The 22,650-nt window shown below is 41.4% G+C and overlaps 1 protein-coding gene across 4 annotated transcripts in view; it reads right to left on the bottom strand.

Annotated features, from left to right (window-relative positions):
- Positions 1 to 2,888: 2,888 nt before the first annotated feature.
- The window catches only part of TMEM181 (transmembrane protein 181), a 48,526-nt gene continuing 28,764 nt past the window's right edge, over positions 2,889 to 22,650 (bottom strand). The window contains exons 6-17 of one of the 4 annotated variants that reach the window (XM_084827929.1): positions 21,334 to 21,450; positions 19,400 to 19,480; positions 18,799 to 18,898; positions 17,339 to 17,469; positions 15,111 to 15,202; positions 13,599 to 13,656; positions 12,814 to 12,916; positions 12,662 to 12,713; positions 11,858 to 11,940; positions 10,844 to 10,933; positions 10,531 to 10,597; positions 2,889 to 8,505 (exon numbers count right to left, since the gene is read on the bottom strand). In XM_084827929.1, the coding sequence (XP_084684055.1) occupies positions 8,427 to 8,505; positions 10,531 to 10,597; positions 10,844 to 10,933; positions 11,858 to 11,940; positions 12,662 to 12,713; positions 12,814 to 12,916; positions 13,599 to 13,656; positions 15,111 to 15,202; positions 17,339 to 17,469; positions 18,799 to 18,898; positions 19,400 to 19,480; positions 21,334 to 21,450 (1,053 nt within the window). In that variant the 3' untranslated portion in view covers positions 2,889 to 8,426. Of the gene's footprint in view, positions 8,506 to 10,013; positions 10,149 to 10,530; positions 10,598 to 10,843; positions 10,934 to 11,857; positions 11,941 to 12,661; positions 12,714 to 12,813; positions 12,917 to 13,598; positions 13,657 to 15,110; positions 15,203 to 17,338; positions 17,470 to 18,798; positions 18,899 to 19,399; positions 19,481 to 21,333; positions 21,451 to 22,650 lie in introns of those variants that run through there. The other 3 variants (XM_084827930.1, XM_084827928.1, XR_014786747.1) reach the window with 3 other exon arrangements.

Raw genomic sequence — 22,650 nt, 5'->3', positions numbered from 1 at the left:
CCTCTACTACCTGGCTCAGGATTTGAACAAGACGGTCTACAACTTACTTGGCTACAGGAAATAGTGCTTTGCTTATTGCATTCTCAAAATGGATATGTCCTCTCAGAACAAAAGGAAATATTCTATAGTCAAATTTCCAGGTCTGTTTAATTGACAAAAGCAGTCCTGGAGGGAGAAGGAACAGTGAAACCGACATTTGACGGGTCAATCTGGGTTGGCAATATTAACACAGGTCTTCTAGGAGCCAAGCAGAACATGACTTCATTATAAACGCTTACATCACTTCCTAATCCAGCAGAAAGCTGGGCAAAACATTCTTTGAATGCTAAGCTGTACTGTAAATGCTTCATACACCCTACATATTCTGCCCAAAAGCAGTACTTTCCTTTAGAAACATTTTTCTGGGATGCTTGAGTTGGCAGATAAGAGAAGCTGTTTTGCTGTGCTATGGATTTGACTGTATGGCTATAGTCTAGTTAACTGCTTAGAGAGCAGTCCTGTGGCCCTTAGACAGCATCTAGGGGGGTCATTGGATAGCTCGGATTCCTGGATCCAGGTTTGGAGACAGTGCTCTGCCCTCTGACCCAGGAGTCTGAGCTTCCCACCCCCTCACCTTGCAGCTGGTGTGGAGAGAAGTGTACCAGCTGCCTCTCCGAGGTTGCAACAGCAACCTCGGAGAGGAGAAAAGCGTAAAAGCGTTTAAATTGCTTGTTTAAAAGCGTAAAACAAGTAACTTGCTGCAGCCACTCAACTAAAAATAAGAAACAGGCTTATCGTCTGATGGGTGTTAATACAATGCCTGTAGTTTGTCACTGCAACAAGCTCATCTCACACATAGTGTTTTATTCTGGCTTAGTTTGAATTCCTTCACTTGAGGGAGGCTTGGGTTCTACTTATCTATATAGCAAGGTAGGAACTGTTAAAGTTTGGCTTTAGCCTCCAGTCATATAATTGCACCTTATACTGTCCCTTACGGCATACAAGTGGAAGCAAAATCCTGGCTAGTGTAAGATTGGTCTTTTTGGAAGTGCTAAAAGATACCATGAATTGGTGGGAATAGAAACAGTAACTAATAAACCAAAGGAACATTTACTGTGTTAAAAAAAATTCTGCTTACATGCAAGTCCTTGCCTTTAGCTTGTCATCTTTTTTAGCCCAGCCTTTATTTCTACTTCTTCCTAGTCTTTTAGAAGCCATTAGCAATCTATTTTACTCCATTTCTAGATCACCCTGCCCACACTGTGTCTTGACTCAGCTGTGCCTCAAGTTCTGGCTGGTGATGCTGTGGGTCCACTTACAGTGCGCGCACATCCTAGTCCCGTCTTTAGGCAGGCTCCAGCACCAATGGTCCATTACTCCTTGCTGTCAGCTTCTACCAGTTCTTATGTAGGCAATCCCAGTTGGCCATGGATAGGCTGTGATCTCTTAGCTTTGGGGGCTGCAGCTTGGTGTCAACAGCCATCTCTCAGCACCTGCCATGCTGTTTCTTGCCTCTCCTGATTTTCACTTTAAAGATGTTTTTAATGGGGAGGCTGGCGTGCTGCAAAGCAAAGTGCAGGCCTCCATTGCCATCTTTATTTCCCAGAATGTCTGGGGCCCAGAGGCATTCTTCGAATAGAAATGGTGGGTGGCCAAGCCATTTTGAAGCATGCCTAGAAACAAAAGGTTAGCTGGAGTGTGAGTACCAGGGGGTTTAGAAGGGGGGAAAGAGTATCCGGGGGTGGTGGGGGAAGAGAAGCTAGAGGTATGTTTTGCCAGTGAGTGTACATCTAGAGTGTGTTAACTGGCTTAAGACATGTTTTGCCCGAGTCTTGTGTGTGTGGCGTGTATGTGCTTGATTCTGAGCATCACCAGTTTACCCTCTGTGAAATGGATAGTTTGTGCTTTGTGGGGGCAAATAAACAGTTTACTATTTGAGGATCAAGCTTCATCTCTGTCTTGTATGCAGCTTCTTTGCTAAGTTACTTACATTTAAGCCTCAGTTTGCCTTCTGTGAAATTGGTGTTGAAGCAGAAAACTATGGGCTCAGGAGAGTGGTTTTATATTTTGGAGTTCAGACCCCACTTCTGGCTTGTACTTACTCTTGAACATGTTTATTATTCATTTTTTAGTTATTACATTTCTATACCGCCCCATAGCCAAAGCTCTCTGGGTGGTTTACAAAAATTACTTTTCTTTTAGTCTCACCAGTTTGAAGGACTGGTACAAGACATTTTGCTACCTGAGGTGAAGGACCAGATGTCAGCCCCCATTCCACCTACAGAAGCTGACCCAACTGGCAGTTGAATCTTTAACTCTAGGGATGGGGCAGTGTCCTTCACCTCACCTGAGGGTAGCAGACTAACTTGGGGGGTACAGGGCAGGCTGCATGGAATACAATTTGTCTTCTAATGAAGAGCCAGCTATTGGCTCCACCGCACTGTTCATCTGGTGCCTGAGGCAGCTCCCTTACAATAGCTCTGGCCCAGCCAGTTTGCCTTCTGGGAAATAAGGGTTTTTCAACTGGCCAAACCTTCCATGACAGCCATTCTGTGAAAGGGCATCCATTTTGTGGGAGTGCCACTGGCGGAATTCTGAATGTCCCCACTGATTTATTAGATTTCTTCTTGCCTGCTTATTTGTTCAGATGTAGCCAGTGTCTGTGTGCACAGTTAAACATTTTAAAGATCTGAGTATTTTAATGATTTTAATTTTTAGAGCAAATACCACTGATCTGTTTCCACCAAACCCAGTTAATTAAAACAAATAGCAATAGAACTGTTGCAATTTCATTGTCAGCAGGGCAGTTTTAACTAGTCATATGCTGTCAGACTGATTTACATATGCAGAGATGGAAAATAAAGGGATGCTATTTATTGCATGTAGGAAAGAAAACAATTGACGCAGGTACAGAGATTCAGTATAAAACTTTATTATGAATATGTTGAACACAATGATTTTAGTACGCACAGTCTCCAAAGCATTTCAGCACCCAATGTTTACTAAAAGTAAACTTTTAATTTTGCATTTATATTCATGCTCAGAGAAAGTTATCTCCGACATTCATGGTGATTCATCATAACAAACAGCATCTTCGCTGAAGCATAAAGATGACACATTAAGATAAACCATGCATAGCCTCCCAAAAAGCAAAATTGTATCTACAACTCCTCATTAACATGAACATCCACTTTGAAAATGCTATAGCCACATTTCTGTATAAAATATTTTCTAGAGAGTTACGTAATTTTACATCTATTTACAAATGTTGAGTTCAGCTGTACAGCATTGTAAGGAGATTTCCATGTATCAGTTACTGGCACAATTGGAACATATGGTTAAAAATGCAACACAAAGGATTACGCAGTTTAAATGCAGCAACTGTCATTTGGCTGTGTCCCGAATCTAAAATATTCTCTTGTTTGAAGGCTGCAAATCATTTGCCCGTTATTTGGGAATAAGTCCCATTGAACTCAGTGGGACTTGCTTCTGTGTAAACATGTACAGGGTCAGACTGCAAGTCTCTTGTTCAACCAGTCCATCAGTGTACCTCAATATAAACACAGATTTCCTGTTCCCAGGCGTATTATTCAGCTGAGTTGCAATTAGGGCTAAGCCAAAATTACCATTTTTCATGCACATTTTGGCAGTACTGAAAGAGTTTTACTTCTTTGACAATTCTAAGTTATTTTCTGCAAAAAAACTTTGCTTGTTTAAAATTACCCCCTCAACCAGTGATGTCACAATACACCCAAATCTGATTGGCTACATGGCAGCATGACATCATCCCCCTTCACTATATGATGTCTGAATGGGTGGAATGTGACTAAACCAGCAAGTAAGCAGCAGCAAGCACATGGCATGGGGGAGAAGGATGCTAAAACAGCCCCTGCTTCCAGGGAACCAATGACACTGAACAGACTTTTTAAAAAGTAAATATTCACCCTCTTGAGAGGGTAGGATTCACCCCCCCCAATTGCTAGCTCAAAAATTCAAAAACGAAAACATTCAATGCAGCCCTAGTTATGATGCTCTCCCTTAGCTTTACTGATGCTAGGAATCTTTCTATTTAAATTCAAAACTTGGTCAGTTGTAGGTCTAACAATTTATGTCTTCAAGTGTTTTTATACATACTGGTTTATGGTATAGCCACAAGCGGTAAGGCAAAAGTGAACAATGGTAAACAAGGGCAAGAAAGGAGTGGTTCTAAACTGGAAGCACTCCTGAGCAGGTCACAGACCTAGAGTGGGCAATGCTTGTATTTTCTTTATCTAGAGATGTTTTGCACCAACAGTGCATTATAAACAAATCTTTTTACACACTTCACAGAAGCCATTTTGTCAAGTGAAAATCCCCAACACAAAAACAGCATTTTTTTCTGAAACAAAACCCTGTGTGTTTTTAATAGAGTACTATTTTCTTCCATTGTCGCAGAATTATTCTTGCAATTGTTCACTGAGGATTTAGCTCAAGTTCACTCAAAAACCCAATTCAAGTAGAATTGTTTAGCAACTGTTCTTTATGGAAGCAAACTAAACAACATATCAAAGGCACTTTCACTTAACAGCTTCCTCAGCCAGCTGTAGGGAAAACATACGGCCCATCCTAGTGAATCTCCAGACTCTAAAGAGATAATACATCCTGCTAAATCCTACAACATTGGTGCAAAGGTGTTCTAACTCATAATAAGCCTGAAAATTGTCTCAGCTCCCAATTGGGGAGTGGGTCATAAGTAAATGACATTTCAGGCTTCATCATAGAACATCACTACCTTCTTGTTTTTTCCCATTTGTAATGATGGAAACATTGCCTATTCCAGTAATTTTACTCTGAGCTTTCAAAGTTACATTGTGACATTTTAAAAATAGGTATCTATTCATAAGACGAAAGGCAGTAAAACATTTGCTTCCTACAAGAGGTTTTTAAACAAAACTGCAGGTGGTTAATCTCTGTCAAGAATAAGAACGTTAACAGGCGTACCTGATTCCATACCATACCATTTTAACCTTTGTCTGATGAGCAGATTAAAGTAACCGATTTTTAAAATGCATCTTAAGACTAAATATTATTTTTAAAGATTAAATTTAATAGAATGGTTTTTAGCATTTTACAAAAACCCTACATTAGCAGTATAATGCAGCCAGCGTTAAGAACGTCTAGATCTCATTGACCAGTGAAATCAATGCATCTTAAAGTGCTTAATTCTGGCTGGATTGGGCTGTAATTATTTGATATCAAACTATTGTAGAGCTCAGTAAGCAACACTGATAAGTTTCAAAGGTAAGTAGAAATAATGTGCAAGTAGGAAAACAAACAGCACCAAAACACTAGGTCAGTTTGCACATAACAAGAGCCCATGGGTTAAACAACCCAAGGGCTGTTGGTGATGAGCAGGAGAAAGTAGGTGCCATGGGTTAACTGCTGGGTTGTTTAGCCCCTAAACAAGCCAGCGGTCCGTGTTTGGACACACTGAGCAACTTACAAAGGAGCTCCTCATGGGTTGCTGAGTAAAAGTGGAGAGGGCAGGGGTGCTGCAGGCAATATGCTTGCTCTCACTTAGTAGAAAATAGAAAGAGCTGGATGCTGCCTGTTCGTCCCTAGGACTCTTCAATTCAGTGAGATTTGTGGGGGAAGATGTCATTATAATTGGATAGCAAACACTACCAACTCAAGCTAAAGAAGCCTTAAATTCCTAAAGTTCAATAAACTTTAGGGGCATTTTATGAAGAAATTAATACAACAATTCATCTATTTTTTTCTAGAATTAAGGGGAAGTAGTAGATTGGGAACCATGGTACATAAAAATAGATATTTAAAAACTTAGAAAAGCAACCATCAATAATTTAAAAATACACACACCAGAAGACAAATAGCACAATTTTTTCCACATGATTACTAGCATGAAGCAGTATAAAAGATTAGGAAAAAAATACAGATCTGGTTTTCCAGTTTGTTTTATGACATATTTTAGATATACTCTGTCTCTGGGCTTTAATTTACTGTAAAAAAAAAAAATCATTGTGCTAACTATATACTAGCACTCCAGCGCACTGGCTTGTCACAGAACAGAGACTTCTGAAATGGTGCGCCAGAGGTTTGACTTTAGCAAAAATGAAGTATGATATTTAGCTGATCATACTACTACATATCAAGAACTTTTGGTATGGAAAACGCATTGTGCCCTCTCATAGCATAAGTATTAGTGTAGACACTGACTTGCAAAAATAACCAAACCAATCCTTCACAGTATATTAGTAGCATTTCAATATCACTTGTCTATGGCTGGGATCCAAAGTGATGTGTACAGTGTTTGGTGTACACACTCTTCCCACTGTAACTTCTTGCACACACTGAAGAGCCAGTACTGAGGGTCAGTGAGCTCCAGATCTACACGCATCCAAGCATACAGGAAAGTGCTTTCTACTCTCACAAAAGATTCTTTCTATCCCAGCCTATGACTCGAATCAATAACTGCAGAATGAAACACTGATTAGGCCATTCCTGTAGCTTGAAGTACATTACAACAAATTTTCCAAAGCAAGAGACACTAATTTGCAGTAATTCAAGTTTGACCGGTGGAAATGCACTGAACTTTTACATTCAATTTAAACAGGGCTTATCAGTCTCAATATCTTTTATACTGGTCTATTTCATTTTGCTCTGTAGTATAACAGCTTGAAGTGTTTATGCTAAAGGAACCTACTGAAGTTATTTATGAATAGGAACATGGGCTTGTAAAAGCACATACAAATACTGGCAAATTCTGTTAGGTAGGTAGATTACCCAATAAAATTAATCTACCATCATGCCAATTAACAGAATCCACTTAGAACCAAAGCTACCAGGGTGGGAGAGTAAAGAGGCGTTCCCCATAAACTGCGATTGACAAGTCTATTCTGGTAAACCTGAGGTTCAGTGCTGTACATTTTTGACATAGACAACAACAGAACACACACGAGTTGTGGAAGCAGCCATTTTAGGCATGTCTGAAGATGATCGAAAAGAAATGCTTCTCTCCACAACAGACAGGATCTAAAATGGCTCAGATTAAACCTTTTATTAAACCAACTCTAAGTCCACACAACACAATCACTACACCACTGCTGTAACAGCAGAGCGACTTGCTCCCACTGCATGCACGCAATGGGGATGATCCATTCCACATTACAGTCAGTGCCTGCAGCAGCCATCATGCAAAAGCTATTTCAAATGGCTTCCACGCAGTCGTATCATGTCTTGTTCGAATAATTCTTGCAGAGCATTGTAATCCATTATAAAGGTTTCTGTGCAATCTGAAAATTCTGCTTCACTGTGTCAACATAGAATTAGTCCAACAAAATGGATCAACCACCATTTTGAATCTCACCCAGTGAAATGACGAGGCTGTCCAACCCAAATGTGTCCAAGAGCCCACCTATGTATTTATCCAACACATTATGTGTTCATTACTATGCTACTAATTATTAAAGACCAAACGACTTAAAATATTCAGGAAAAAGATCTAGAGAGCATTTAAGGGAATATGGGTTTAAGTTACATATTGTTCCCTTCCATAAAAAACAAAAACAAAAAAAAACCCTAGCATCCACTCATTTAGATATGCAGAAGATGCTCAGGTACAAGGCTATGCTTTTCAATGAAATCTGTAATCTAACTATTTGAATGTTACTATTGTTGTTTTAAGATAAAGCAGCCTTGAAGCAATTCTCTCTTTCATATTATTTTGCCCTCCCAATACAAGTATACAAAACTACATTGGTCTCAGAAGTTGTACTAATGCATTTGCCTAATACTCGCAAAACAATGCACTTTTCAGGTAACGGGGGGAAAAAACCTCCTTCATTTTATGAACTCAAGTCATATACATTGTTGAATCACAACTGTGATTCCTACCTGCCACCTCTCCATCCCTGAAAGAAGGACACAGAAACTGAGGTTTCTCAATGGGAAAGAAGCACCCATCAGTTTCCAATTTCTGAGTAGGTTTGGAATCTAAAGATATTGGGAAGTGAGGCACCCCTGCTCCGCCCCCCACCAGATTGCAATTGTCAAGATAATACCTTGGAGGAAAAAAATGGCTGAATATTAACCACCATGTAAATAGCTATGTCGCAATTAGGAAATCAGGATATTATTGGTAATCAATTTACAATGAACTAAGACCCCCAAAGCCCCTTTGATTTAGTAAAATGATATGGCGGCATCCCATCCCAAGTGTTTTCTAACATTAGTGTTGGGACAGGGGTTTAAAGCATGGGGGGGGGGTTAACAAATAAATCTTACCTAAAAATTATTCTCCCCCGCCCCTCTTCAGTTTTAAATATGTAAACAGAAAAGGAAAAACAGAATACTCTTCCACAGACGATTATGGACAATAAACAGCAGGCATGGGAGAAAAGTCAGAATTTCTTCTTGTTCTCATATTGTGGGTCACCTCTATGCAAATTTTAATCACTGTCCGATTCTTCCTTGAATTTGGCTCTAATAGCTTGGCCATTCTGAAGTGGCATTTCTTCATAGTCACTCCTGTCCAAACACATATGGGAGAAAATCTCAAACATAAGCAGCATAAAAGCCTACAGTTCTGAGCAAGAAGAGACGATGAGTATCTTATTCTAAAAGGTTTATTGTTTCCAACATGAGGCCTCTTCAGATAAGGGTGAAAGCAGTATTCCTTAGCTTGCTTCCAGTTCATCTGAAGATTCCCTTTTCCTGTTAAACTTTCAAAACCTGATTATATTAGAAGGCTGGCACAGTGAGCTTCCTTTAATTTTAATTTTATTTTTTAAAGCAACACACTTTTTTTCAAGGCACCCAAAATATAACACAATATGTGCACTTGCCTCAAATTCAGCAGCAGGCAAGACATGACAAAAGAAGGAGGAGCAGGCAGGGCTACCTTGCCCCAGAAAATAGAAGTTAAAAATCCATGAAAGATTATTCCCATATAAGCCAAGCAGTTCTGTATCTCCACAGCAAGGGTAGCTGCTTGGGTTGCAATGACTCGAAAGGGATAAAGAAAGCAAATTTGCACTCTTTCTGGCCCACACAATAGATAACACAGGGGTTGGAAAGGGTTGGGGTAGAATTTGCAACCTCCTGAGGCTTGACAGACAGAATTGCTTTAATTCACCCACACACGAACTCCCCTTACCCTCAAAAATACGTCTCACTTGCCAGCCTACTCTAAAGAAAGCATGTCTGTCTTTACACTTGCCTTCTCAGCTACATATATCTATGACTTGCATATGATCTCTCACAAATTCAGATCTCGGCCCAGAAGGAGGGCTCTCAAGGCAGTTTTGTGGACATCAAACTCAGCTGACACAAGGGAAAAAAAGATGTGAGCTAAAATGTGAGCCAGTGAGGCACAGCGATAAGAGCCTCGGAATGAAGACCGCAGAGACCAGTGTTTAAATCTATGCTCATCCATGAGGCTCATGGCGACTCATGGGTGACTCACTCACTCTCAGCCCGGCCTACTTCACTGGGTTTTTGGAAGGACAAAGTAGAGTGGTGGACCATGTGCCACTCTTGAGTTCCACAAAAGAAAGGTGGGATTTTTTAAAAAAGTAATAGATAAAAGGCTACATTTACATAATCATGACAGTGACCGGTCCCCTTGATTGCAATCGTACTCATCTGATTTTCCCCCATCACAAAAATCCACCACACCAAGCTCACTCTGTGCTTAACTGGGAGAAAAATTATAATGTGGAAAACTACTCTTAAAGTACAATCCTGTGCATGTTTAGACAGAAAAAGAGTCCTACAACTCCCAGCATTCCCCAGGCAGCATGGCTGGCTGGGGGAATGCTGGGAGTTGCAGGAATTTTTCCTGTCTAAACATGCATAAGACTGTGCCCTTAAAAACCTAAAACACAACCAACAACTACAGCATCCTTGCTTGCAAATTTATTTCCCTTTATCAAGGTTTTGACGATAGTAATTGCCCAACAACCATTTTAGATATAGACATTTTCTACAAATGTTGAACACTTTATGCCACAGTGCCTACTTAAAACGTGGCCTAATATTATTCCAACCCATTCCACAAACAGTAAATTCCTTATATTTTCCTTTCATTAGACACCCACCATTGGTGGCCAGGTGCATTTTTTCAAAAGGAAAGTTTGTTGAAAGTCAAACCTGAAAACCCATCACTTACACTGTGTAAAACACAAGAAAAATAATATATGAAATCAGTGATACGTCTGTAAACATTACGTTGTATCCAACTGTGTTCTTATGAACTTGAGCACACTCCGGGAGAGAGCTGAGGACGGGAAGGCCTGGCGTGCTGTGGTCCATGGGGTCACAAAGAGTCGGACACGACTTAACGACTGAACAACAACAACAGTGTTCTTCCACCAGCAGAAAAGACACCATTGGTGGATCAAATTTCCCCTCCCCCCATGTGCATCCCAACTCTGTTCCAGTGGGCTGGGGGACTCCCCAGAGTAGATTTGGGGGATGTTCAGGGTTGCAGGGAGGAGGAGGGAAAGGCAAACCTCCCATTGCTGCTAATGTTGGATCAAGCCCGTTACTTACCCATAAATCACATCATCGTCTGAGTCATTCAGCATGGAGAAGGCAGGATTGTCTTTTAATTGAGACTCTGAAAGAAATTGCAGGAAAAAGTTCATTTAACAAAACATATCTCTCCATTTCTGGGGGAAAGATCCATAAAGTATGTCACATTTTTAAAGGCCTTATAATGCATGCCTCTTCCTCATCATCATATCCAATACCAAAGCTCACACAGCTTATAGGGCATAAACCAAATGAGGTCAATGCCTGAATATTTCAGACAACAGTGTAGTATGTCACCTATTTGCAGTAGAACACAATAAGGTTAACTTACCATACAGGGCATTTTTTGATGGTGAATACACAAAGGCTAATGTGTACAGATAGAAGTTCAGTAAGCCATAGAATGATAGGAATTCTGCAGGTGATAACAGTCAAGGATATCATGCCAAACAGCTCACAACGCTCATGCTGAGCACCCAAATCAAATATTATTCTCCACATTTATGCAGAAAGTGAGCATGGACTTATCCTAGACCCAAACGGAACATGTAAAAAAAGAACTGTATTCTGAAAAAAAAAAAGTCAAGTCAGTTTTCTACTCCCCACCTAAAGGTGGCTTCACACATTAAAGCACTGCTAATGTACAAAGCTGTCCTAACATACACAGCCATCACCAAGGTCTTCTAAACAGGTTCTTTGAAAAGTCCCACCAGCATTTGAGTTGCATATGGTTGGGATATGGAGAGGGCCTTTTCTGTGGCTGCACCAAGGCTTTGGAACACCCTACCTAGAAAGCTTGGCTCGCCTACTCTTTGATGACCTTCCATCACTATAACGAGAAGATTATTTTTCCCCAGCTGGCATTTGATCTGCCAAGTCACTAGTTTTAATCTCTGACATATCAGTCCTTGGAGTGTTTCACCTGCCGTCCCTATCTCTTAACTGTTTATTAGTTTTCATTTTATTGATATTTTTAATGTTTTTCTTATGTTATAAGCCATCTTGAGCATTTGATGGAAAGGTGGCATAAAAATATTTTAACAAATAAGCCAAGCAAGAACTGGGGGAGCAATCAGGAAGATTTGGCAGCTACCTGCATCTATTTAAAGAGGTCTGCCTTATATATCAAGACCTGCATTATTATAGCAACCCAAAATGGCATTTGCACCAAGTACAAAATTCTATGTGGATGGAAGTGGAGAATACAAGTCCTAGATATAACTGACCACAGAACCCATCTTAATTACACATGGAATTGTACTATACTAATCCCTCAAACCACTATCATTCCCTACATACACCATCCGACTGAAACATCTTAACAGGACGTTACATTAAAGGATATAATTGTGATAATGAGTTGACAGTTCAGCCACAAAGTTGTCCTGTAGAACCTGTGCTCCAAAACGCAGATAAAGTATAGCAATGCTGCAAGTAGGGGAAAAGAAACCAAGGGTCACTTTACACTCAGTAATTCTTTTTCAAATTAAAGCTCAGTTGAACAGAATAACAAAGTTAGTACTGGGGAAACCATTAGCCTTCCTGATTAAAGCTATAACTAGAGCACAGGGAAAACCTGATCCTCAAAACATGAGTACATTGACAAGTCTGGGATGGGGACAGCTTTGGGTGGAAAGGAAGACTGTCGCAACTGTTACAGATTCAAGATTTTGTCCCCAATGGTAAGATCAACTAAACTAATACAAGGGTTTAAAGCAGGGATGGGGAACATGTGGCCCTCCAGATGTTGTTGAACTCCAAATGCCATCATCTCTTACCACTTGTTATGCTGGCCAAGGCTGATGGGAGTTGTGTTCCAACAACATATGGAGAGCCCCTAGTCTACAGGAGTGGGACAAAGAAGAGGATTCAGCAGTAGGGGGAGTAGGGAGGGGGAGGAAAGATGACGGAAGGGAATTGTGAGGAGAAGGCTGACTTCAGTCTTGCAGGGTTTTTAAAAAGAAAGCCTGGCTGGCTGAGGGAGACTGGGAGTTGTAGGCCAATACATCTGGAGGGTAGCAGGTTGAGGAAGGTCACTCTAGTGAATTGCAGCTTAGTATTTTACACAACATATGCTAGATTTATTATCTGTCATACTAGAGTTATATTACTGAGAATTTTCTTCTTTTTCAAGGAAGTAGCATCTTACCTAATGACAAGCACAACAAATGTCAAGGCAGTTAAGAATTTCAGCCTGAGATCTGAGAAAAGGAGAGCAAAGAGTTATCTGAAAGCAGACAGAACTATAGCACTGGAAGAAGAACTCACAGCAGTAACTGCAAGCACAAGAACAGAGCTTACCAACGTAGGGCATGTTATGGAGTTCTGAGCATGCCCTGATTATCAGGAACAGAAGGTACAAAATGTACACTGTTGCCACCACAAGGAAAAAGACTTTCATCCCCTGTTATAAAAATATATTAACAAGTTTTACTAACTTTATTCTGGTAAGATTATGTTTCCTCCCTTTCCTCCCCATTCCAACTGTTTTATACCAAACACAGAGACCACCAACTCTACAAGATGGCTCATCTATCCAGTACACATAAGCAGAAGAGGATGCAACATTCTGTCAGCTGTCTCCAACCTGGTGCCTACTGGATGTTGTGAGTTACAGCCCCCGTCATCCCCAGATATAATGGCCTGCTGGCTGGGGATGATGAGAGTTGTAGTCCAACATATTTAGAGGGCACCAGGTTGGAGAAAGCTGTTCTACATGTTGCCTTTCAGAGAAAAATCACTGTTTTTGTCAGAGAAAATATTTTAAACAGTAGTTATGGACACACAAATCAGAGAAACCCACTGATCAATTTTTTGGAATGTGTGCACAGACCCTAAAGAAAAATAGAGAGGGCAAGGGGGTGGGGGAACCAAGAAGTACCAGAAATTTTAAATTTTTGAACATTTGAAAATCTTACAATAGAAAAGAAGGAAAAGAGGAGAGGAGGACAAAAGATATACTGTTTCACACAAAGGACATCAGATGGACAGACAGGCTGATGAAAATAACTCAATGTTTTTCAAAATCTGGCAGACCATTCAGGATTTCCCATACAAGTCCAAAGCACTTCTTAACACTAACGTACCTGAAAGTTATTTGTGTCAATCCCGTACTGGTATGTTGGGTCATGCAGTTCATTGACACTAAAAGAAAAGCCCACCAAGATCATGAATGTAAGGATTTGTGTGTAGCATCATAAAGTTTATCATAAAATGCACAGAAATTTTGACATTTGTCCTTTTCTTCCTCTAGAACTTAGAAGACACATATTTAGACCCTCTCTTACTATTCTCAACACAGCTCCATTTCCTAGAAAGAGTTAAGGTTCAGTTCCAGTTTGAGTATATAAGTGTTACTACAACCATGCCTATTTGCAGAAAACTGAGAATGTTGAACTAGTTCCATCCAACACATTGCAAATGCACACGCGTGGTAACAGGGAAATGTTTCAAAATCCTAGGCCTACTCAGGGCTGAATAAGTTCCTTCAATTCTTAAATGCCAGCAACAAGTTTGTATATGCCTTAGATTTTCCTAGTCCTGTATATACATATTGATGGACAATACCAGTTTTCAGCTTCTGATCTTATTCACCTCTTTAGCTATCCTTGCGGACAAAAATCCCTGTATTTCCTGTATTAATTATGCTATTTACACTTCAGTTTCAATTTAACTAGAGTAAAAATTAAGATGTTTCCCCTCAAAAGCTTTTTGAAGCATCTTATTACACATATTTCTTTACCAAAACAGACTTATTGCACACTAATAGTTAAACTACAGTTTTAACAATGTTCATTTACACACTTTAAAGTATGTTTTTATGTATATATATTTAGCTGCCATTCCAGCAGGCTGAGTGAGGGAGAGCAGGGCCATTCCAACAGCCCTGCTGAAAGGCCTCCCTCACGAAGGCTCCTCCTCTCCCAACTGTCGCCAGCAGCAGCCACTCCACCACCCCTGCTTTGTCTTTTTAGATTGTAAGCCTGTGGGCAGGGACCATCTCAGTTAACTGATTTTAGTAACCCTTTCCAGGAGCCTTTTTAGGATAGAATGAACACACTTTAAATACATAAAATAAATAACATGTTTTCAGTCAGCTTGTTATCTGTCCAATTTTAGGAGGGTAACTCTACAAATTCAAATAATATAATGGATGTAACTCTCTCATTCAACAAGATCAAAAACAAATGAAAATGAATCACAAAGTGAAAGCTATAGAACTTTGCAATGTTATCTAATAAGAACTGTTGGAAGCATAATTATTTAGAAGTACTGAAGGCAAGTATACAATGAAAACTGGGTATATTGCAGGAGGACCCTGGATGCATGTTAATAGGCAGGTAATCAATATAGCTAAGAAATGGCTCTTTTAATATCATCAGCTACCATGCATGAGCACAGCAGCCATGTAAGCTATTTTCTCTATTAGTGGAACAAAGGAGAAAAATGGAAGAGTGCAGAAATTGTGAATCTCTTTAAGACTGTAACATTAAAAGAAAAAGCGAGGGGAAATAAGACTGCAAAGCCTTCCATTAAAGTACTGCTTTCCTTGTTCGCTGCTTAGGAATCACAGAGAGGAAAAGAAGGAAGTTACTTACGTCTGCCATATTCCTAATGTAACAGAAGCCAACCACAGAAGACCAACAATAAGGAATTTAGGAAAATAGAATGTTACACACTTCCTTTCTCCCTAATAAAAAAAAGGCAAATTAAGGAAATTAAACTTGGTTTTAGACATCAGTTAATTTACAATACTGTGAAACATTAGTTCACTTCAGCAAAAATAAACATTACAGTAGTTTATCTACTAGCTGGAGTCAGACTGCAGCTTGAAAGTCTACCACTCTTCAGGGAATGGTTGTCAAATTTGTGGAGATTCTCGTCACACACACACACACACACACACTATAGATATATGCAAACATTCTGAAGTATTCCAGGTAATGATTATTAATGCAGTAGCTGATTCTGCCTTATTCTGTTGGCAGTCGAACTGTCTGGAGAATCAACAACCTGTTGCATCCCTTTTGGATGCAAGGTTAGCAACAAACCATTTCAGTGCTTGCTGTTTCAACTTTAATAGGAAGCTTTATTTATATTCCAGACTACAGATCCCTGGCTCTTCCCCAAGAAAGGCCAAAAAGTAGTGCTCAGCCTCTGAACATGACCCACCTATGTAGGTCAGCAAGCATGTGTTCCTTCATGTTTTGAAGGAAAGTTTATTCATTTAAATGTTAGCATTTATGACATGAAAAAGCCACATGTGGTTACTTTTCTCTGTGTTCTCTGATGAAGATGCCAAGTAATCAAGTGTGCATTTATTTATTTAATCTATCTAGTCATAGCTGCCCTTCAGTGTAAGACTCCCAGGGTGGCATATAATATGTGGCCTGATAATTGATGAAATTTCTTAAGGCTTTTTCATACCAATGTGGCCACACAATACTCCTATGTGCTGCCATGGGGCAGGAAATATTGCTTTGGAGCCTGAATCCAGCACCCATGTTGGCCATCTTTGGACTGGGAGATACGTGGCTGAGAGCAGAGGCAACTACAGGGCCAGTGCAGTGTTGGACTAGGAGAACCAAGTTCAAATCCCTGCTCAGCCATGAAGCTCCCTGGTTTTTCTTGACCAGTCACTGGAAAGGATCCAGCAGTGTCCATGCACTAATGCTACTGAAGTTGTGCTACTATAAACCAATACTTGCACAATGTCAATAGCACTTGCTAGCACAAAGGCTTTTGGAAACCTGTTGTGCTAGCAAGCACTATTAATATTGCACAAGCACTGGTTTACACTAGCACAACATCAACAGCGCTAGCACATACACTTCTGGATCCTTCGCCTTACCTCTCACCCTAAACTACCTGACAGAGTTTATGGGAGGGTTGAGAACCATCCCCCACTCTGAGCTCCTTGGAGGAAGGGCAGGATAAACATTTATTTATTTGATTTGTTCCCTGCCTTTTTAAGAAGAAAATAGCACTCAACGCAGTTTATCAAAAATAAAACTGGATGAAAATAACACAAATACATTAACATACAGTTAAGAACACAACAGAATAAAAACAGCATCCACCCCAACTGACCTGCTTACACACCAAAGGCCTGCTTGAATAAATATCTTTGCCTACTGCCAGAAGGACAGCAGATAGGGAGCCAACCTAACTTCCCTTGGCAGGGAGTTCCACAACCTGGAAGCAGCCACCAAGAACACACTCTCTTGCGTGGCCACCAAACGTACCTCTGGAGGCAGCAGTACCAAAAGGCTCTCTCCTGAAGCTTAAGGCTCAGGCAGGCTCATATGGGAGAAGGTGTTCTTTCATGTAGCCTGGTCCCAAGCTGTATAGGGCTTTATAGGTCATAACCAGCACTTCGGATTGTGCCCGGAAACAGACCAGTAGCCAGTGAAGCTGTTGTAACAAGGCAGCCATATGCTCCCTGTAACCAGCCCTGATTAACAGTCTGGTTGCAGCATTCTAGACCAGCTGAACTTTCTGAACAATTTTGAAAGGCAGCCCCACACAGAGCCCGTTATACTAGTCCAACAGGATGTTCCTAAGGCACAAGTGACCGTGGCCCAGATCAGACATCTCTAAGAACGGGCACAGTAAAAAAGGTTGAAAAGTAAATTAAACTTGCTGTTTAACAAGTGAGGCAATCTGTTAATATTCTTTATTCACTTGGAGTCAGATTTTTCTAGAAGTATTTATTCTGGATAGGTTTTAATTGCAACTTAAAGAAAGTTTATCCAATAAAAAGTAAAGAACATGCACAAACATAAAAATTAAGGACATAATTTAAGTAGCGCTGAAACCTTCTTACCTGCACTCTGATCCCATGGTAGACACAGAGCCAGAACAGCAGCAATGCACACAAGAACAGTGATTGAAAGAGGTCATCTAGCATTCCAGGGAACCAACTGTTGATTAGGAATGAGAGGGGGAAAAATGGATCTGAAAGGAAATGGAAGAAAGAGAGTCACAAGACACCACTGCAACTCCTGGGATAAAGTGCTCCTCCTCTGCCCCCACCCCAGTGCAATCTCATGACAGAACTACTAGTGTGCAATATGCAGGATGCACTTTCCACAGGCTATTCCCAGAATGTTCTACTAAAGATTTCAGTCCAGTAGTGTTCTTGGAAGGAATTTAACGACAGGACACCTCCTACTAAACTTTGTGTTGGATCTAGGTTAAATGCATATAACAGAGCTGGCAGAAACTGAGCTCCTCACCCCCTCCTCCCCATCACAGCCCTTCCAAAAATGCTCCACTAATGGTCGGGGCACCTGATGAATGGGCTGTAGTGCAGGGGACTGAGGGAGAATCCCCCAAAATCGGGTGGACGTATGGCCTTGGAGCCTAGAAGACTGAAAGAGAAATTTTCATCCACAAGCTCCGTAACTGCTGCTACGGTTGATCAGGCATCTGGAATAACCACCCAGGGAAAGGATAACTGGGTCTAAGAGACAAGAAACTGGCAAACACGGCATGGGATTATTTCAATATTCATAATATTTGTAAGGCTGCTCTTTGATTGGTCACTGGTACTTTCCATTTTTTTACATGTGAACTTGTGCACTCTCTTGCAGCCAAAGGTCAAGCTAGTACGCACGTCACAGAACTGGGATTTGACAGAGCCTTCTCAGTGGCTGTCCCTAGACTCTGGAATTCCCTTCCTAGGGAGGCCTGTTAGCCCTCCTCGCTGATGGCCTTCAGTAGCAGGCAAAGACTTCTTTGTTAGACTGGCCTTTGGCCTGTTTTGTTGATTGTGTTCTCCTCCTGCTGGGTGGATGATTTTAAGTCTGTTGTTGTTTTTATCTGCTCCTGCTTTTCAGCCACTTGTTTTATATGTTTTTAATAATTTTATTTTCTAATTTTTAATTGTTACTTTTTTATTGTTAGCTGCCTTCGGCTGAAAGATGAGATAAAAAAATGAAACAAACCAAAAAGGCCAACCCAGTACTCAGTGAAGTGTGAAATTCTCTCACTAGATCAGGGGTGGGAAATTTGTGCCCTCCAGATGTTTTGGCCTACAACTCCCATCATCCCTAGCCAGCACAGCCAATCATGAGGGATGATGGGAATTGTAGTTGCCCACACCTGCACTAGATGATGCTAACTCCAAGACTAACCCCAACTCTGTTTCAAAATACAGAAAGGGGTATAACTGATTGATTTGTCCTTTTACAAATTTCACCCATGCAAAAAAAAGCAGGTTTTGTAAAGTGTAGTCCCAGAAATCCTTCACAGCATGAAATAATTCATAATTCATATAAATACCATTATAAAGCAATAGCAGGGGAAGGAGGATAGACATCCACTTCTGCTCTATTCCCCAATCTCGCATTGAGAACTTGCGCAGGGAGTGTGCAAAGAGGCACTGCAAAGGAACACAAAAGAAACCAGCAAAGATTACACAGTACCCATTTGTCTTCAGAAAAAGAGAGGCGGAGGAGGAGCGCAACACATGTTACACTAGGGAGCAAGTTCTGCAGGGATTTCTTGTGTTTCAGAGAACACCGTGGCTGATTGAAGGGCAAAGGCAATGGATAAAATCACTGGTCTTACATGGGGCCACATTTTGCCCTAAGAGAACAACAGTGCCAAAAAAGCCACTGAACAGAAACGTGCTCAAGCCACATGTGTGTGTGTGTGTGGGGGGGGCATAACTGATAGAATCCATCCACAGAATACTTTCTATCAGCAGAATGGAGAGGGAGTAATTCCCCCTTCCCCCTGCGCATCCCCAAAACCTGCTCCGGAAGGCTTAGAGATCCTCCGGAAGAGAAGAGAAAGTTTTCTTGCACAAGCAGAAGCCTCCACTCACACAGCAACATAACATAACTCTCATATCAAAATTAACCGGGGAGCTGACACTCACTGTGACTATGAAAGTGAGAACTACAAAGACAAATCGGAACCAGATTTCCACTTGCGAAAAGGCTGGGTTATAGGTTTTCCACTGAAAGAAAGAAATAAGCATATTAATAAATAAAAAAAAAGCTCCAGGAATGCAGATGGCATCAGTAATACTTTTACAGACATAGCAGCACATCATAAGGGCACCTGCATGCCAGCCAGCTGGATCGCCCTAATTAACCACCTAGACCAAATCAATTATACTGAAGCAATATGAAAGGGCGGAGAATGAGTCATCCTTTCTTCGCATGGAAGGACTGAGGGCCGGCTCACACATTGGGCAGGATCCAATGCTCCACTGAGCGTTGCGCCCCCTTCCAGAAATGAGCGTTTCCGCTTGTTTCATGGCTTGCCTCCAGAACCACTAAATCACTGTTTTGCTAGCAGTAGGGACCGCTTGCGGACCGGAAGTGGCAGGGCTGGCCACACGTGGACCTGAACTGGTGGCCAGCTCTGCTAGCAGATGGGCAGTGTTGGATTCTGCCCATTATCTTTGGTATATCTGAGCCACTTCACGATGGTTACTTCCCACATCAACACATACAGTGCTGGCATGAGAAGTAGCCATATCCTATTAACTGCCTATGCTGTGCATACTCTGATATTACCAGAGTTGTGTGAGGATGAACCATGTAAAAAACAGCCCCCATACTACAAAAGATATCATTTCACCTAGACCCAAGTTATGGGAATTTCACAGAGACCAAAGTCAGTATGGTCTTCCTCGTGTAAATTTATACTAGCTAAAGGAACAGCATGGTACACGCAAAATGCTACCCTGTGTAACCAAGCATTGTAGCATACCAAAAATACTCACAAAGGTGTTGCATCATGTTTCAGTGTAAACTCAATAACCCAATTCCTTTCAATGCACATTTATCTAGCGTGAAGCATGCCCCCAAAACTTGCTACTTGCCTCTAGGGCAGCCTTCTCCAACCTGGAGCCCTCCAGTTGTGCTGGACTACAACTCCCACCATCCTCCAGTCAGCATCTGGAGGGCTCCAAGCTGGAGAAGGCTGCCCTAGTGCATGTCAATTGCTGTGCTAGGACAGCAGCACAAGTTACATCAGCATTTGGAGGCCAGTTGACAGCAGAGGGGGTCCTTGGATGACCATGGGGGTAAAAGAAGCCATCATGGCTTCTGCCCCCCCACATGTGCTGAGCACGCACCCATAATTTGCATAATTACCCACAATGCAGTGCAGGTTGCCACAGCATCCAAACCTAGTGCACAGTGGGGGTGGCTTCATACCCACTCTACAACCCCTACTGCACATTGTGGGCTGTAGGGTGGGTACAAAGCCAGCTGTGCGGCGCACTGGGTTCAGACAGCATAGTAACACGGGCTGCAGCACAGGTAATTATGCAAATTTATTTACAATTTATTTACAATATTTGTATACTGCTCCATATCCAAAACAGATTTTGGAGCAGTGATTCATGATTGCACGTGCAGCACGCACAGGGGGAAAAGCCACAATAGCTTCTTTTACCCCTGTGATCATCCAAACCCGGACAAAGAGTAGGAAAAACAGAGGTGACTAATTACCTCTTTATTAATTTCTCTGATCCTCTTTCAAATTTGGACTTTAGTTATATTGTTCACAAATAAAAAACAAAAGATATTGCCACATGAGCTTGCCCTAGTATTGAAACCATCCATAGATGCCCTGCTCTCAGGCCCGCAAAATTCTGAAGTGTGTCTGGCGGAGAGAGGGCCTTTTCTGTGGCTGTACCTCAGCTTGGAAACTCCCCTTCAGACATTCCTTTGGCCCCTCTTTACGGTCCTTTCACCTTACTGGGAATAGCATACCCTTTATTATGCAAAGTCAATACAAAGACTTCCAATTAAAATTGAACTTTCATTTTCTGTTTCCTTTACTATTTACACTTACCGTGAAGTTATAACTCTTGATGTGGTAGTCATGAGAAAGTTTATCAAAGGCGACACTGATCTCATAACGAGTGTAGTTCAGGTAACCAAGATGAACCACGATGATTTCAGCACATTGCTATGAAGACACATCAGGGGAGGGAGGATTGGCAGGGAAAGAAACGCAAGGACAGTAAGAACAAAATCACACTGATAGTCTGTATACGTTTCTGGGCTTTCAAGCCATTCAGAGTTGTGTCAATCAGTATAATAAAAATAGTAACAGATGAAAAGTGTTCACTGTTTTTTAAAAAAATGGAGATGCAATGCAGGTTTTTTGGTAGACTGCTCAACACAGAGCATGAAAGACAGTTCACTCCAGAAGTTCAGCCTGGCACCTGACGTAAAGATGAGCCTAGAGAACTTGTGTCTCTGGCAGAATGGGAAAAAATACTTCGCGAGTGATCTTGTCATGAAGGTCAAGGACTCAGGTAAAGATGAAAAAATATGATTTCATCAAGCAGAACCAAACGAAGTGCCTCATTATTAGGCTTGGTGTAGTACTCAGGAAATGAAAATGAACACACCCCAAGCACCAAGTTCTATACCTTCAAGGTGCTACATTAAACTGGTTTTAAGTACGCTGGCCGGACAGGAGCTTCACACCTTCAAGCACCACAAGAACTGAGCAGTACTGCTGTGATGAGATTTAGGTCCATTTTGTATCTGCCACATTGAATCCACTGTCTGCTTTGCCCAAAGCCATTTCCCCCTCTTTTCTTTGTTTTGTCTAAGTTGGACCTAGAGCTTTTGCCCCTTTGCTAAAACTCTGTAAGAACCCTGGACTCCAGGCACTCTGGTGTTCTGGTGATCCTTGCCAGTCCCACTGGCTCTCATACCCTCCCTCCTTTGCTGAAATCACTTGGCTCCTGGCCTCCCAAGGTCCAATACCTTAAGTTCTTGGTTGTGTGATAAGCCCCGTTGTCCTGGTTGCATCTGTTGGGTCTTGCTCCTCCACTGAATAACTTTTAAGCCCTGGAACCTGAGGTTCTGCCACAGAGACTTGAAAAACTTTGCTCCCAAGAAGACACATTCTGGCCACCTAGGCTGGTGACCTGCCTGCAGCCTTCGTTGAGGCTTCCTTCACTGCACAGTTTCTTCACATCGTGGTGCCTACCTTCAGGAAGGATCCAATGTGATCCTGAAAAGGAAGTCTTTCAGCTCTGCTCTATTTTCTTGAGATCCTTTCCCTACAAATCGTAGCCTCCACCCCAGTACCCGCTTTTCGTGTATTCGTGTGCACGCACACGTATGGCAACTCAGCCCAGTTTTCAACTAG

This window comes from Heloderma suspectum, chromosome 1 (genome assembly GCF_057233095.1).
Source record: "Heloderma suspectum isolate Gila_16-S chromosome 1, 16-S_ref, whole genome shotgun sequence".
Taxonomy (NCBI): Eukaryota; Metazoa; Chordata; class Lepidosauria; order Squamata; family Helodermatidae; genus Heloderma; species Heloderma suspectum.
The sequence above is the reverse complement of the archived record's forward strand: the minus strand, read 5'-3'. Positions and strand labels throughout refer to the sequence as shown.